The 17,209-nt window shown below is 52.1% G+C and overlaps 5 protein-coding genes across 5 annotated transcripts; 1 reads left to right on the forward strand and 4 right to left on the reverse strand.

Annotated features, from left to right (window-relative positions):
* Positions 1–2,236: 2,236 nt before the first annotated feature.
* Positions 2,237–3,425, reverse strand: CkaCkLH20_09283 (uncharacterized protein; the record flags this gene model as incomplete). Its single annotated transcript, XM_038891998.1, has 2 exons — positions 2,237–3,217; positions 3,282–3,425. 2 exons carry the CDS (start codon positions 3,423–3,425, stop codon positions 2,237–2,239), a joined length of 1,125 nt encoding a protein of 374 aa, XP_038742581.1.
* A 1,070-nt stretch (positions 3,426–4,495) lies between these two features.
* Positions 4,496–6,464, forward strand: CkaCkLH20_09284 (uncharacterized protein; the record flags this gene model as incomplete). Its single annotated transcript, XM_038891999.1, has 3 exons — positions 4,496–4,660; positions 4,716–5,257; positions 5,312–6,464. The coding sequence occupies 3 exons, from the start codon at positions 4,496–4,498 to the stop codon at positions 6,462–6,464; spliced, it is 1,860 nt and encodes a 619-aa protein (XP_038742582.1).
* Positions 6,465–6,657: 193 nt separating this feature from the next.
* CkaCkLH20_09285 (uncharacterized protein) lies at positions 6,658–11,001 on the reverse strand (the record flags this gene model as incomplete). Its single annotated transcript, XM_038892000.1, has 6 exons — positions 6,658–7,285; positions 7,345–8,094; positions 8,150–8,617; positions 8,668–9,609; positions 10,500–10,737; positions 10,782–11,001. 6 exons carry the CDS (start codon positions 10,999–11,001, stop codon positions 6,658–6,660), a joined length of 3,246 nt encoding a protein of 1,081 aa, XP_038742583.1.
* Positions 11,002–11,521: 520 nt separating this feature from the next.
* CkaCkLH20_09286 (uncharacterized protein) lies at positions 11,522–12,304 on the reverse strand (the record flags this gene model as incomplete). Its single annotated transcript, XM_038892001.1, has 2 exons — positions 11,522–11,866; positions 11,921–12,304. 2 exons carry the CDS (start codon positions 12,302–12,304, stop codon positions 11,522–11,524), a joined length of 729 nt encoding a protein of 242 aa, XP_038742584.1.
* Positions 12,305–12,758: 454 nt separating this feature from the next.
* Positions 12,759–16,173, reverse strand: CkaCkLH20_09287 (nad binding rossmann fold-containing protein; the record flags this gene model as incomplete). Its single annotated transcript, XM_038892002.1, has 6 exons — positions 12,759–13,100; positions 13,150–13,382; positions 13,452–13,608; positions 13,667–13,773; positions 13,836–14,120; positions 15,981–16,173. 6 exons carry the CDS (start codon positions 16,171–16,173, stop codon positions 12,759–12,761), a joined length of 1,317 nt encoding a protein of 438 aa, XP_038742585.1.
* Positions 16,174–17,209: the final 1,036 nt, after the last annotated feature.

The following is a 17,209-nucleotide window of genomic DNA, read 5'->3' on the forward strand; positions in this document are numbered from 1 at the left end:
CCTACGCCACAAGAAATGCGACGAATCACTCCCCGTGTGCCATGTCTGTGCCGGCCTGGAAATCACTTGCTACTCCGGCCAGGAGGTTCCGGACTGGATGGACGGCGGCGTGAGACAGCAGGCTATGGCCGACCAACTCAAGGTTGAAGTCCGGAACGGGGCCAAGCGGCGTAGGGCTAGGAGGATCTTGCAGCGCATCGTCGGAGACGCCCATGAAATACCTGCCAACTTATTTGTTCTGGATCCTCCCGCTCACCTAGCCTCCCGTCCGGCACAAACTTCGGCGGACAACCACGCGAATAGCCCAGATACATCTCAGACGACGTCTCGCCAGAACGGCACTCGATCCAGGTCTTTCACCACATCCCCTGGCTCTGAACACGCCATCGACCCCTTACTGCAAGATGTGGCACCACCAACTCTACCGAACCTCCCCACGGAGCTGGAACAAAGTTACATCATGTCATACATCGACTATATCTTTCCCGCAGTGTTCCCGTTTTACACACCGAGTGTCCTTGAAGGAGGGCGGACATGGTTACTGATCCTCACCCTTGCAAACAAATCACTTTGCCACGCGGCTACTAGCCTCTCGTCGTACTTCTACTCTGTTGTGCCTGTCCAACAACGATCAGAGAGACGAGATTGCGTACCGGAAGCCGAAAGCGAAGTGCAAAACCAAACATGCATGGCCATGAGGAAAGCTCAATTCGACTTGAACGAGGTCAGTAAGCGCGGTGTCCACGGAGACTTACTTTCGAGCGCCCGCCTATTCGACAGTATTGTACATCTGATGTGCCTGGAGGTATCCATCGCTGCGAACGAAAACTGGCAGTTCCATCTGGATGCCGCAATTCTTCTATTCAAACAGATTCTCGAATTTCCCGGAGATATCGGAACACATCGGTCAAAATGGGACGCCATGTTGGAACACATGCGACGACTCGCACATCCCGCCATGGAAAATCCGCCCCGCTGGCCAGCGTGGACAGTCGACCAAGCCGCCTTCCGTTTCTTCTCCAGTCTCCTAATCGTCCACGACATCATTTACAGCACAGGTTTGGAGCAAATCCCGAGACTCCGAGCATTTTATCCTGTTGTGCTAGCAGGCGAGGACGAACCAAAAGAAGATCCGGACCGAAATTGTCGTCTACGTCTGGAAGACTATGTCGGCTGTCAGAACTGGACCATGATACTTGTGGGAGAGGTCGCCGCCCTGGATGCTTGGAAGAAAAACATGCACAAAAAAGGAGCCTTGTCACTTATGCATCTTGTCAAGCGCGGAGCAGAGATTGAGCAAAACCTACGAGCAGGCTTAACTCGGATCAGCAACACCGAGTCCATTGCAAAAGATCACCGACCTCCATGGCTGGCAGATTCCGAACAAGCACAAACCGAAGCCGACGCCTGTCACCTCGTGACCCAAATTTGGGCTCATGCAGGCCTCGTTTATCTCCATGTGGTCCTCTCTGGATGGCAACCAGCAAACGACGAAATCTCCGAGTCTGTAGCCCGAACGATCGAACTATGCAAACAATTGAATACGCCCCGGAGGATACATACGCTGGCGTGGCCGCTTTGTGTGGCAGGGTGTTTGGCAAAACCCGAGCAAGAACATCTGTTCCGCGAACTCTTTTCGCACATGGGACCTTTGGGACTGTTTGGATCAACCAAACTAACGATGGAGATTGTGGAAGGCGTTTGGCAAAAACGAGGAAGTATTGCAGCCGACTCTTGGGATCTGGCCGCTTGTTTGAACAGCCTAGGGCGACGAGTATTACTTGGATAAGTAAGGTATGCCGCCAAGTTCGCAATGTTGCTCACTTACACGACATGAAAAGACAGCATTTCATTGGCTCAATACGGTGTCATGCAGGCCATGTATGCCGGTGGGATAAAGTATATAACTGACATTCTGTTGTAAAGACAACTGGACAGATATCGATCCAAGCGCCTCGGAGCGACAAAATCAACTAGAAGTCGCATGCCATCTAGAAGAAAGCAAACAACTCTAACTTCGTGTTGGGTAAGATGCACAAGATTGTTCACTCCCTAAAGCTTCAAAGCATTTTGAATGTCTCTGACGATATCTCGGCTACCAGTCACCAACATAGCAATAGTCTGTCCCCAAGCCTTGACGCCTTTACATGTATTCACAATCGGTCAGCGGAGACACAAATTCGACCGTCTTCTGTTGTCGCCCCGAACGATCACGAGAACCGATACGTCCGACCTATCATATCGCTCGGCCGGTATACGATTCATACGCCATGTTCATATCCTTGCTCCCCTTGTGGTCGAGAGGGACCATGGCAATGCCCGACGACTCGTGCACATTCTTATCCATATCAGGAGTCTCGTTATGGGTAATGAGAGCTGTATTGTCGTCGAACTCTCCACCACCGGCTCTGCTGCGCCCATACTTTGGACCACCCGCGGTTCCGATTTGCGTATACTTGTGCTGACCCCAAGTCTGAACGCGCTTCAACAGAGTCAACGGTCTTGGTCCATTGTTGACATTAACATTGACGTGAATGACATTGGGTTGGCCAGTGACCATGCCACTCGTTGGGCCCTTCATGCCTCGAGCCGGTACGACGTTTCGAGTCTTCATGCTCATCAGGATGGAAGCAAGAAGGGAAAAGGCGAAGGCGATCCACGTTGGGACGAGAAGCAAGCCGAGCTCAGAAGAGATGCCGATCCTGTTGAACTCATCATTCATCGCACTTTCGACTTTGTTGAAGATGATGGTCGCTGCAACAGACGCCGCCAGGAGACAAATGGTAGCTGTGGAAGACATGACGGCGCCTGCGATACCAGCCCTTCCGAACCGACCGCTGATCACCGAGGCAATCGATGCGAGAATCGACAGACCGAACGCGAAGATGTATGCGACACCAAAGAAGGAAGACGTCTTGGCATAGTTGTTCAGGGCATTGGTGAGGTTTTCGGAGAACGTTCCGGCAATGGAGGTCGCGTCCAATTTGAGTTCGATCCAAGGGTCGAACCAGTACCCGATGCGACGGTAGCTGCACACTGTCTCGCCATTTCCGTGACCACAGGCCCCGAGAAGGGTGACATAGTATATGTTGGAGATTTGAAGGGTTGCCGTTGTCGCGTCTTGGCCAACGAGGTCGGCGCCGGAAACCTTGGACATATCTTGCAGGTATTGGGATCCGCCGAGTTTTGCTGGAATGTTCAAATTCGTAGCATCGACCTTTGAGCGATTGTTAGTTCAGCATGGTATTGGTGTTTGGATAAATGTCAGAACAATCACCCACCTTCATGAATGCCATCTTGTCTCCAACTCCCGGCCGAGATCCCGATGCAATGATGACCACGATCAGCATGGCAACGATCATGGACGCCAGGATTGGCAGGAAGGTGAATGCAGGCACTCTGCCTGTTTGAAAATTCCGTGCCATCGTGCTTGTCGTTCTCTGAAGGGTGACGATAGTGCTGTAAAATGAGGGGCAAGGGTGCCGATTCTGGGATGTTGTGGAGGGTCCAGCTAGATGTATGGAGGTGCAATGACAGTGATCTCGACTCGGCCGATGAGAGAGGACTAACGATAGGCAGCCGCGAGTCTCCGGTTTAACTTTTGATGATCGTAAAGGCAAGAAACATTTAAGCGCGATGCCAAGTGGGTGTGCTACAAGTGGCGTGCTCACGGGAGATGAACGGCGACCGATCGAGGTTTAACTAACACATCCGAGCGCCCGTTGAGTTGGCGGCAGTCGCTTAGTTCTTACGTGAGCATCCATTTGTTCGTGTTACCGGCTTGGCTTGCCATGTTTTCCTTCATGCATTTCGTGGTTTGAATGCTAATCGGCTGAAGTTGAACCATCATCCGGTGTTCGAGTCTGCCTCGTGTTCGGATGACGATGAGTCCGGACGAGGGTGCATAGTAGGTGAGCTGCGACTAACATTCACAACGTCCGTGAGATCAGCTAGAAGAGACGAAAAAAGTAGTGGAAGGTCGTTGTTCCGCGGTAGGGGTTCACTCATGATTCATCGGGTAGCGGAATAGACGACATCCGCGTGGCACAGCGGAAAATGCCCGGTCCAGGAGGCTGGGTTTGAACACAGAATAGCCGCCTAGCAACACCATGGGTCTCAGAAGGATCAACAAGCCAAGAACTAGCCGGTTATAGATAAGCATGCTATTTCGAAATCCCATCTTGGCACGCAACACACGGATGCTTGGTCATCCTGGGCTTAGCGCAGCCCTATTCCATCCTCAAGCTAATGCGGAGAGCGTGGCGTCTGCTCAGCCCAACCGGTCCCTCGAACATGATGGCGCCGTCCCCTTGGCGTCTGTATGGAGGTTTGTCTGGTGAATCAATGGCTCAACAAGGTGGGAACCGGTATGGCAAACAGCTTCACTATCGAGAAAATGGTGAAATATCGCAGGTCACCCCGCGTTTTTGGTGCCATGCTACTTCAGTCTCCAGCGCCTTGACAAGTCCTGGTTGTCTTCAAACTCACCAGCATCATGAAACTTTCTTTCACTTCAGCGGTTGTCACCGCGACTATTCTGTCTGGCGTGCAGGCCGCGCACTTCGAGGTCAATGTTGGGAAGAATAACCAGCTTAAGTTTGACCCGGAGACCTTGACTGCGAACCGTGGTGATACGATCAATTACAACTTCTTTTCCAAGGTAAGAGACCATTGGCATCTCACGTTGACCGAAGTGAAGGCTAACCTTGACGCAGAATCACTCAGTCACCCAGTCGTCTTTCGACAGCCCCTGTGCACCTCTCGCCAACGGCGGCTTCTTCTCCGCCTTTGTGCCCTCAGCCTCAGAGATCGCACCTGGGAAGACGACTTTCACAATCACCGTAAATGACACGAAGCCAATTTGGGTGTTCTGCGGCCAGGGCAATCACTGCCAGCAGGGCATGTTACACAGCATCAATGCTCCCGCCTCTGGAAACACCTTTGACACGTTCAGGGAGAAGGCCAAGAGCGCTGGCCCAAGCACATCTCCTCCCGATGGTCTTCCTGTTGGTGGACAGCGTATCTCCAAGGTTGATGTCGGTCTCAATGGGGGTCTCACTTTCATCCCGAATGACATCAAAGAGCCGCCCAGGACATACGTCGAGTTCAGCTTCAACCCGAGAAACCATTCCGTCACACAGTCCTCCTTCGACAAGCCGTGTGAGCCTGTTGCCAACGGCTTCAGCAGTGGTCTCATTCCTACTGCGCTCAGTCCCTCTGGTGTGACATTCAGAATCCTCATCAATGACACGAAGCCGTAAGTCCATGTCAGGTCACCGTGCTCTGAGACATGCCACTAACTCTCCCGAAGCCTTTGGTTTTACTGTGCCCAAACGACAGGAACACATTGCCAAAAGGGCATGGTTGGAGCCGTCAACGCTCCAGCTCAGGGCAACACCCTCCAGGCCTTCACAGATCTCGCAACCAAGGCTCCGCCAAGCACCCTCCCCGCGATAGCGCCCTTGGGCGGTGTTCTACGCGCGAACGGCACAATTCTGCCGATGGTCAACTCCGCCGTCGTCAACGTGACAGCACTCACCGCTGAAATTATCAGCTACATACCCAAGCCGGGCGACAATGATCAGTACATGATGGGCAAAGCCGGTGGTGGCTCCATCGTCAACTGGAACTTCGGCAACAACATCAGCGACTCGGCCGTCGAGCACTTGCAGTTGATCCAATTCCTCGACAACATTCTTCTCAAGGTTCTCTTCGCTGGATACGAGAACCTCAAAGACGGTGGAAAGTGGGCTAACGTTTGGCCTGAGACGATTGTCGAGACGATCGGCACTATGGCTGCGCAGGCTTGGGTTCACCGCGGCACGGCGACGGATTCTCTGCAGCATTTCTCCAAGACCGTGTTAAAGGAATGCTCTTATGCTATCCCTGATCTCGATATTGACGCGTTCTTAAAGACGACTCTGACGGTTCTGTTGCTCGAGATCGGACTCATCATCGATGCGACTGCACTCCTAGCTCCCTCCGACCCGTGGCTCATACCAGCTCTGGCAACGTCTCTTGGTGCCAAGTCACGAATGACCGCGGTAGTCAACCTGATGCAGAACCATATCGCGGCTGCCGCGCCCCGTGAAGTCTCTATTCCTGCGGAACTGGTCTACTCGTATGCCATGCACCACTACGTCTCTTCTTGCCCGGACAAGCTGGCTTGGGATAAGCCGCTCAGCAAGTTGTCCATCAAGGGTCAAGGGTTGGACCAGGCACAGAGGCTGATGGGAGTCGAGGTGCAGTGGGAGGGCAAGCACGACGGTGACCTATTTCTTGCCTGGCTTGGTCCTTGGGGAGAGGTCAAGTTCTCGCAGATCGTTGATGGAAAGGCTGCCGTGCCTGACGCTCTTTACGGCCACGTTTGGGTAGTCGTCACAACTAAGAAAGACATCAAGAGCTCGGAGGTGGCCGGGGCGGCTGTTGCTGGACCGGAGATGGTGTGGGTGACTCAGCCTTAATGGCTTAAGGTAGGGTATGAATGACAGGTCTTGAAGTTGTACGGCGGGAATTGGCTGGCAGTTCTTATAACGAAGTAAATGTGGCGCATGAAGTGTATCTTTCCATGTAGTAGCTGTCGTAGACGTTGTATATACATATTTCCATTACACATTACACATCTGCTCATCTATACTCGATGACTTATCGTCACCTTCATGCCGTACTTGTACCATTTCCAGCCGACTGATACTTTAGGATGAAATGCACTGTCTCGAACACATCCCAGTCTTCCTTCTTCTCCCGGTCGCCATAGATCCTCAGAGCACTGACCTTCATCTTGTAAACACCAGGCTCCAATACCGTACCATCGGCCAGCAGGCCGTTGAAGAATGCCCGTTGGTCGAGACGGGTGACGTAGGAAAGAGGCCATCCGGCCAGGCCTCCAACATTCTCCTCTTTGCCTCCGCTAACAGACAGAACTTCGACCTGGATTGAGGCAGTGCCGACGGTGGGCTGGATGTAGACGTTCGGAGTCGCGGATTGATCACCGCGGTCAGTCCGCGGAGGGTTGGCTGGGTCCGGGCGAGGGATGGTGTAAGTCCGGTTCGCGGGCACAACGCCGTTGTACTCAGCGAGATACACCTGAGACGTTGTCAAAACTGGGGTGTCGTACATGCTACCGACAACGCCTAGGTAAGGCAAGTTCAGAGAAGGTGCGTCAGTGGTGCTTGTGAGAATGACATATCCGCTGTAGACGGGGAGACGGGTGCCGTTGAGGTTGGAGGGTGGGATGCAGGTAATGGTCAGATCGATTGAGGCCCCAGCTGGTATGGTAACCTTTCTGTCGAGGAAGTTAGAGAAGAGTATGACAAGCATCAATGATGTTGGCTCATGACTTACTCGGAGCTGAACTGGATCTCAGCCCATTCCTCGACAATGGGGTTGGGGAAGTATCCTGCCCTCAAGCGGTCGGAGTTTTCTAGGAAGGTATACATCGTGACGGCCTTGCGATGGCTGACCTCAAAGACTACCTCGGCAGCGCCATTGTTTTTGATGTTGACAGTGTGGTTGCCGATGAAGTTATCGGTGTCGTTGAAAGAAATTGAGTCGACACTGAGCTCAACTGTTGTGCGAGCGGCATCAAACGCCTGAACAATACCAGCGCCCTGTTGAGGAACAGGTGCAAGAATGTCGGAGTGAGCCGATGTGCCGTCATACCAGTCAAGCTGTCTCGAAGTAGAAGACAGGAAAGAGGCAAGGCGCTTGGGGTCCTTGGTGCCGTGAGCTTCTGCAAGAAGGGCATAGATGGCAGCAGTCATGGGGCAAGACATGCTCGTACCAGTCATTACGCGGTAAGAACCGAGTGCAACTGGGTAGGTAGACAGGATATTTGCGCCGGGAGCAGCAAACTGAGGGCTGGCGTCGAGCTCCCATGTGGGACCCCAACTAGAGAAAGAGCCCATGTAGCTACCGCTGCTGTTGTTCTCGAGATTCTCCAGGCGGGTCTTGGTGTTGTTGGCATCGGGGATGGAGACGGTGACGCTCCTACCTTGACTCAAGAGGGACAGCCACTGCGCAGATTGGTAGGGGGGGACGGAAGCGACGCCCAGGATGCCATCAGAGTAGACGTATTGCTCGTCGCGCATGGTTCTAATAAAACTGTCAGTCGATCAATGCTCTAAACCAACAACTATTGACAACTCACGTGTTGTCGTTCGTGTAGTAGATGATGTAGTGTCCACCCTTTGCAGCTACATTAACGCCCTGGTCGTTCGGGTAGCAGCCGGTGGCGCGAGAGTCCGGGAATTGCAACAGTGCAATCTTGTTGCTTAAGTCTGGTGTATCTTCGGAAAGAGCGCTGCAGGCATCTCCGGCCCAGAGTTGAAGTGAGAGATCGCCGGTGAGAGCGGGAACACCGGGCAAATAACCGAAGTCAGTCTTACTGCTGCCGGTCGAGTTAGAGCCGACGGTGAAAGTGCCGGCGTTGAGGAGAGTTGGGAACAAGGAGTTGGTCACAGCTCCGATGCCGGCAACACCACGACCGGTGGCCGGAGTGGAGGCGTAGAACAGACCCGATCCGCCGTCGTTGCCCTCGGAGATGACAACGGGAACACCGGCGTCGACGATGCGTGCCGCAAGCACACCCCAGGCATCCTCAGCCCAGCCAGAAGCACTAGATGCGTCAGTGAGTTCATCACTACAGCGCTTCAGACATGTACTTACTCTCCGTCAGAGCAGGAGATAATATCGGCTCCCTCCTCAAACGCGCGACTGAAAGCAGCCATCAAGATCTCAGTAGTAGAGGAAGCGGCACATCCCCATGCACGGTATGCAGCCAGCTTGACTCCGGGTGCGGCGCCTGTGAAGCCATACTCGTTGCCTTCGAGCTGCGCAGCAATGATGCCGGCAACATGTGTTCCGTGACCAACGCAGTCATCCATAGGGTCGGCATCGGGTTGAAGGGGTCTGACTCCCGGGAGGAAATCATCACCAGTGAAATCCCAGCCGGCTTCAACCAAGCAACCAGGACCGAAGCACCCGCCAAGGGCAGGATGCGTCCAGTCAACACCGCTATCGATGATTCCGACGCGAATTCCCTTGCCCGTGATACCTTGATCTCTCAGCTTGTCCACCTGCGTCATGAGATGAGGAGAAAAAGTGTCCTGGGTCGAGTTGCCGGGGGCGCCACCCTGACGCTTGGCGCGAGCCGATTTTGCCGTAGGAGTCTTGGTGGGCGCGCCATTGTCCTCGGGTAAGTCAAGCTTGATGGTCCTCACAGGCCATACGTTCTTGATTCGAGAGGAACCTCCGATCTGGCGACGCAAAAGCGCGCTATCGTGATGCGCCGCGCTCGAGTTCTTGACCTGGAAAGAGACTCCCTTGAAGAAGCGGTAGTTCAGGTCCATGCGCGTATCGACATCGAGACCATCGGCCTTGAGGGCCTCCAAGAAGCTCGCCGGAGTGTCGTTATCGTCGGCGAACTCGACAATGTAGGCGCCTTGAAGAACCTCGGAGCGGCTCTTCGCCGGCTGGCTGTCTTCCGACTGGGCCCGGGGGAGATGAACCGCGGCCGGGGGGTCCGGGGAAACGCGCGGGTGGAGCGGCTTGCCCGTCGCGGCGTTGGCGCCCAGCAGGACCGAGATGAGCGCGTGCGAAACCTTCATCCTGACTTGAGCTGATCACTGGCTCGCGCAACGTAGGCTAGTGGATGAAGAGGACAAAGTCGATGATCGCGAGCCGCCGCGGGCTCTTCCGTTGATATACACGGGAGGCCCGCATCCCCTCGCGGGGATTGTTTATCGGCTCACGAGCCTAATGACATGACCTGGAGATGAAGAACGGCAAATACGAGCTTTCTTTCGTGATCTGCGCGTAGATCCCCGGCTTTGCAGGGGGCGGCTCCACGTTGCCTGCATCCATGCGATGCGCCGAGATCCCCGAGCCTCATCCGGACCGTCAAGACAGCACAGTATGGATTACTTCCATCAATGCTGGTGATCTTTGCATGCGTCCCTTAACTATGAAAAGGTTCATTTGAGTCTGACGCTCACATCAATCAATCCGTGAATATTCCCGGATGTACGGAGTAGTGAACTAAGTGTCATATTTTAGGTGCCGCCCCCTGTTCGTGTATTTCCACTCAAAGTAGCATTCGCTAGAGTTGCCGATGTGACCTTGCGACATGGATGACAGGAGTTGCTCGTGTTTATCCGTGGAACAAAGCTCGTCATCGCCTTCGAGGTACCAAGTCATCGAGACAGCAATTAGTTGATAGTATTGCAAAGTAAATATCAAAAATTGTTTTATCCCCCTTTTTTCCCCTTTTTTTTCACAGAGAGAGCCAAATATTTCAGCATCAACTCATTCGCGACTTCCAGAGTCCTCGAAAGTTGATGGCAATAACCTTAAAGAAGGCGACCAGGCCTCCGTCTTACAAAACAAGCGGTCCGAAAGATCTACCTCCACTTGCCTCACACAGTCGGAGGTTTTTCATAAGTTCTTTCGCTGGCGTGTATGCAACGACCATGTTACGCGGTATGAAGTCAACAGCAAACCATTCCGACAGCTGGCTTTCGGCCACAGGAACACGCAAGTGGCGCCGGATATTAAGAGTTGAGATGAACATTGTCGCATCATCGCCTTCGCCGGCTTTCCACACCGGCAGCTCCACGGTCTTGTCCAAGAACTCCAAGGTCACTGTGGACAGTTCCATTTCCCCCGGTCGTATCTCTGCCACACAAACATTCGGGTGGTTTCCGCGAAGGAGGAGTCGAGCTCTCTTGATAGCATCAGCTATTAATGGAGTTAGTTAGAATTATCCATGAGCCGATGAACACTTTCTAGCTTTGCGTTACCCTTATTGTCGAAGACAGATATGAATGGCGATGGCTCTGAAGATCGGTCGTTCCAATCCAGATGTTTCATGAATTTTCCTGCGTTGATCCAATGCTCGTAACGCATGTAATCACGGGCTTTGGCGTCGAAGCCCTGGTAAGGAGAGTACGCCGTGAAGGAATAGCGGCTTTGGACGCGGTAGAAAGTGCGATTGGAATCCATTGGGGAATTGGTGATGGTGTGTATCTCGTTTGGAGTGATTTATGAGTGTTTCTTTCCATATTCCAAGATAGCAGAGTCACACCACTTTAAGCCAGTCTTATATACAGGTAAAAGCTCGACATGGAGATGCATCAAATTGGGCAAGTCTATTCTTCTGAACGTGGAACTTTGACGATCTCGATATTCCGGTTTCGACGCAACTCAAAGTGAAAGTATACTTATGATTTACTGTTTCTTCTTTAGAAGATGGACACTCGGTCTATTCACTCATTCGCGAAGTTTACCTGTGTTTAAAATCCAACTCAACCACGCTTGACGAATCCAACAGAAGATACGTTGTCACACACTCTTCACTCCCGACGTGCTCAAACCAACCATTAGTTTCGGCCCTTGATATTACTGAAAGACTTGTAAAGTGACGAAAACGATGTGATATTAGACTCAAATCTCACGGTATTGACTTCACCGTCGTTTCAGTCTATCGGAACGGTCAACTATGGCAGCACATGAAAGCAAATGCTCAAACTCCACTGCGTCTGAGTTGTTCCACATGGTTCAGCAGACGCTTGACCTCGGCCTCTCGGTTATTCGTTGCTGCAGTTGAATCCCACTCAGACATTGCCGTGACACAATCCTCAATCTCCGCCGTCAACTTACCAGGGTCACTTCGTGCGGTGAACAAGATGTTGTCCAACCAGGTCAAGATCATCTCCCTTCTCTGTTGCATACTCTGTGCCAATATTTGCAGCTCTGTATGCTGTCCTTGAAGTTCGAACGCGAGCCTATCGATCAAATTGTCAGCAGAGTCCGCGGAGACGGCGTGGGCAGTCGCGGCGTTTTTGATAGAACAATGACTGGCGTCATCCTGTTGGGTAGAGTCAGCATCATTGAAACACTTCTCCAGCTGCCTAACCAGAACTGCCTCGCTTGAGACATTCGATCCACAGAAAGAATACGATGATGATTCTGTCGAATCTTCCACAGTGCCTGCCTGTGACGATTTTGAAGAACGAGAGAGAAGGCTGGGAGGTGGCGGACGGAGAGGTGAAGACATCTCTCTCAGAATGTCTTTCATGGTTGAGGAGAACTTGGCGAGGAACTCCCCGGAGATGTATGAGTCAGCATCGTTGGGAGCATCTGTGATGTCTTGAGTGCTTCTATCGACGTGTGGTTGTAAAGGCGCGTCTGCGGAAGTTTTCTCGTATGCGTTGCCATCATTGGTTGCGATATCTTTGTTGACAAACTCACTTGAAAACGTGGCCTGAACCGGCTGCGTCTGAGATGTCGAGGTTGAGGTGTTCATTCTGCTTGCTGTGTCTGTATCGTTTGTCGTGGAGGTTTGACTTACTGTTTCTTTTCTGCATGATAATTCGATTTTGCTGGATCGAGTCGTCAACTTATAAGAATGATTGAAATTCGAGAATACTGAGAGTTTAGGACTTCTCATATCTCTTTGATGAACTATGTTCTTTACTTTGGAAACAACGCCTTTGTATTCGTTCTCAGGTCGCTTTTGTGACCACCCAAGCCATCACCCTTCCAACAAAGCAAGTCGTACCTCATTTTCAATGAGTCTTTCATGAGTTTATGAAACGTATTATGGTGACTTATGAGACTCGATCTCAATCAGTGTCCCAGTCGTGGACATCACTGATCAAACATAATGACCGAACTCACTCCTGGTGGCTTGAAGAAAACCACTATGGCCCCACTTGCATCATCTTATCAGTGACTATTGCACCTTGTACACATTGGCTTTACTTCCAAGCGACAGTTGCCCCGGTGTTGTGAGACTCTCTCGCCAGCTCAATGATCCTGATCGCATCCCGCGACTGCGTAGCCTTCACCTCGAGCTCGGCCTTGCCGTTGATGGCATCGGCCAAGTTCTCGTAAATGCCCAGCCAGCGACCGGTGATGCTCGGGTACTTTCCGACGTACTTCTTGGTCGCCTCGTCGAACTTCTGGACGCTCCCATCAAACTCCTTGTAAGTTGTCAGAGTGCCGCGCAGTTCAGCGGGCTCTTCGCCGAATCCCGGCTCGAGCGGGCTGCGACCTTCCGCGATTTGCTCTTCCTGGGGGCAGGTGCTTCTCTGTTGGAACTAGAGAGGTGTTAGAGGAGTTCTGTCAATCGTGATTGTGTTCTCTTACCTTGATCCACGAGCCCTTGGTTCCACGGACCAGATGCTTCAGTTGCTGAGACAAAGGCGTTGTGACCGACGTCTTGACCGTGACGAGAAGGTCCTTCTGCGCACCGTCGTACTGAAGGACAATGGTGAAAGAGTCCTCGACCTCGCTGTCAATGCCGCGCTGAGCTCTGAAAAAGCCAGTCACGGACTTGGGTCGGCCGAACAATGTCACTGCCTGATCAATGCTGTGTGTTCCTGCACAAGGTCATTGTTAGGGGCCCTATCGTGGAAAGAAAGATTTCATCGACTTGGGGATAATCTTACCAAGACCAAAAGCCATTCCATCACCGGGGGTGTACTCCTTCTTGTTCATCATGCTGAGCCATGGTGGCGACTCAAAGTCATAGTGAATCTCAGCTTCCTTGATGTCACCAAGAGCATCCGCCTTCACCAGCTTTCGCAGTGTTTGGAAATCGCCATCCTAGAAGATCTGTTAGTTCACACATCCCAACAGTCAGAATGGGTTTGATTCTTCCTACCCATCTGCGGTTTTGGAAGCAAGTCAAGATCAGTCCCTTCTCGTTGGCAATCTTGATAACACGGTCTGCTTCTTCGGATGATCTCGCGAAAGGCTTGTCGGCAATGGCTAAGATAATGTCAGTTCGCCGCAAAATGCCTATGAGGTGGGAGATGAGGAAATCAGCTTACCATGCTTTCCAGCCAACAACGCCTTCTCAGCAAACGATGCGTGTGTATCAGTGTGAGTAGCAACAACAACAAGCTGGATGTCGGCGTCGGCGAAGAAATCCTCGGCGGTGCGGTAATGTCTGATGTTGGGGAAGTCGACCTTGCAGTGAGAACCGGCAGGCGCTGAAGAAATGTCCTTCGGGGCTTCGGCTCTCTGCAAGATGGCGATGACTTCGTAATCCTTGTCGGCCGTGATGAAGGGCAGGTGGAAGCTCTTGGCGGCGAAGCCGTAGCCAACAACACCAACTTTGATGGTAGACATTATGCACGAAATTTCGGATTTCGCACCGAAATGTTGGAAAATGATTTTAGTCGTATGAAATTGTTCAATAACTATATGGTGGTTGTCGTCTTTTTATCCCCCGGTTTTCAAGGTGCGGGGTGTTAGTCGTGCGACGATGCGGGATGGTGGAATGGAGGGGCGGGACGCGGGGTCCACGCCGACACTCCCCGGAGGATCTACAGCTCGGTATCGGGACTCATAACTTGAAATCCATCTTTACGGCTCAAACTCTGTCAGTACAGATCCAGGCGCTATCAGGTGTAAATTGCCAATTATATACTCGCTATGCGAAGCTTTACGTACTGTTTCCATGGCTCATTTTAGATTTGTTCATCACTAGAGCTGGTCCCTTTAGATACCGAAGATGACGATGAACTCGATCAGCTCAGGTTCAACAGACATATTGATTTCCACCGCAGATTGCCTTTCTCTTTTTCGTCATCGACAAGCTTGTTGGTTATCCCGCTCATCTAACAGCGTATGGAATCCGAACTGTTAAACTTACCAAATCGAGACTGGGCCAAGCTGATTAGTGGTAGGTATGACGTTATGCAAGATGCACAAAGTATTACCCGATAATCTGCCGTGCGTACTATTCCCCGCGGAGAATTATAGGCCTCTCCGTGAACAGCGCGTCAATTTCGCGTATTGGGCGCCGGGTGGGGTATGCGTTGTCGCGACCGGACTATTCATCATCTTGTCTCCGAAGACCGTTGACGGGACGCACCACCCGAGTATCAGAGACTGGGCGCTGTTTCTGCGTTGAAGCACACGAAACTTCAAGTCGAAATATGAGGGCCTGGGTGCCAACGGCTGCTTTGCCAGCCGGCTTCAGGCGTCTTCCAGCCCCCGCCAGCCCACCTGGCCAAGCCTAGTTCTTCTCTCCTTCACATCACCACATCGATACAGCAGTATTGTCCCTCCGCCCAGCCTCCTTTCTGTATCGGTCAAGCTGGGATCCCCTTTCTTCTCTACGATTGGCCCGTATCTGGTTTCCTAGCGGTCTAGCGCCGCCGGATAGACTCCACGGCTACAGTCATACCCCCAGTTACAGCTGAAAACAACATCAAGTCTGACGTGCAGGAAAAGTTGGCGCCAGATGGAGCGCCTTGTACAATCCGGGCCAAAGAAGAAGGAAAAGGATGCAGCCTTCAAGTTGAAGATAGGCGAATTTGGCCTATATCCCCACTGACGGACGTACTTGGGAAGGCGATGCTGCTCCCGAAGCTGCTATCGCCTGGGTTAGTGTCTCCTTCGCCCTCGAGGCAAGTTGCTTCTCATGGGCCAGTTGCTTCACGGATCCGCGAACATCCATTGATAGTACACCGTACGAATACCTGTCACTCCAGGCCCTGTTTCTTACCCTTGTGCGTGTCAAATCCTAAGTAAGGCAGCGTCTGCGTGTCACCGAAAGTGCTGTCAATCCAGATGTAGGCATTCATCGTTCAATTTCTGCTAAGAGCATCTTCATAACCCAAAACAAGATGATTCCTTTGTTGAAAAGCGAACCATATCCTTTTGAATAGAATATCGATCCACCTCGCTCTCTCTCTCTCTCTCTCTCTCAGAACCCATATCCAGACATGTTCTTCGCTAGAGGTTACGGCTAAAGTTCCTTTGATCAGTTTTAGATTCCTGACAGGAGGCTCCCCGCAACCTTCGCTACTTACACGCAACGTCTGCTAGCTTCATTGCATTTACAGCCCGACGAACAGTCATCATCTTTCAAGCAATACCCTATTGACAAAGGCGTTAGTGGAACAATTCCATGACAGTAATGCTCGAGGGCCATGATAGGCTACGCCAAGTAGATGGGTATATACCATCACACTGCATAGTAGCAGCGCCTCCGCTGAGATAGACCTGTACGTTGATGGCGTCAAGATGGGCCGGTTGTGGCTCGACTTGCTGGCGCTGGACCTCGGCGCCCTTCGAGGTATCCACTAAGATGACCTCGGTAGGCATGGCAAAAGAGCCGCCAATGACAGCGAAAAGGACGGCGAGGGTGGACTTCATTTTTCTGAGTGGTTGGAGTTGGTGAGTTCTGGTAGTGAAATGTGTTTGGGCTGAAAGTGAGATGAAGAAAGAGGTGGTCTATTTGGAAGCGGGTTCGAGAGGGCCTTTTTATACTTGATTATAGTCTTCAGTCCGGAATAGAACCTCCAGTCCGCGCCGATCGTCAATCCCTAGAGAGTTGGTATAAATGTAGCGACACCGTGACGCTCGAAGCGAGATTATCGTTTCCCGAATACGTTCAGAAAGGGTCAGAGTCCTACGTTGCAAGAGTCTCATATGGCCTCGCTATGTGGCCTCGATGGCCCCGCTTTCGCGGAGCATCTGGCCGCCGTACACGGCTTCCGGAGTAGTACACCGCCACAGAACGGCTGCCGTCTTGCTACGCGCTTGTACATAGGCTGGTCGGTTCTTCTTTCCGATCACAGTAACACCAGGAAGACGGGGTTGAGGGGCCTGGGGAACACTACATCGTGCGGCTTTTGTTGAGGGTAGTCTACGTTTGTCGATATGGTGATAGGATCTGTGGTAGCCGTGCCGGATGCCTAGAGGAAGCGAGGAAAGGAGGAGGCAGGAGGGAATGTATGTGGTCCTGGATGATAGGGGCCTGAGAGAAACGGCCAAAGCGAGTGGTTAAGAAGTATGGGAGGGGAGGGAATCACCATTAGCCCAAGTTGGGTGTTGGAGGGATGTTCCTCAGGGGAAGACGAGGCTAGGCCGGCAAGAAATGGAAATAAGTTTCTGGCGGAGTACCCATGCAGCGCTCTACCTCAATTCATCAGAGGGAACAAAGAGATCAGATTTGCCTTCTTATCACAGACTGCGTGCAACACCAAGATGGTCAAGCAGATCCCACACAACGAGAACCTGACGCATCGTGAGTACAATGTCCTCGGCAGCAGAAGTATTGAACTTAGCTCCCTGCCTCGTTAATATAGTAACCAAAGATGGGTAATTGCTGCTTAACGATTGGGCGCTATCCAGAGATCAAATGATATATGAGTGATTCTCGAACATTGCATAGGGGATATTCGCGTCG

This window comes from Colletotrichum karsti (assembly GCF_011947395.1).
Source record: "Colletotrichum karsti strain CkLH20 chromosome Unknown Scaffold33, whole genome shotgun sequence".
Taxonomy (NCBI): domain Eukaryota; kingdom Fungi; phylum Ascomycota; class Sordariomycetes; order Glomerellales; family Glomerellaceae; genus Colletotrichum; species Colletotrichum karsti.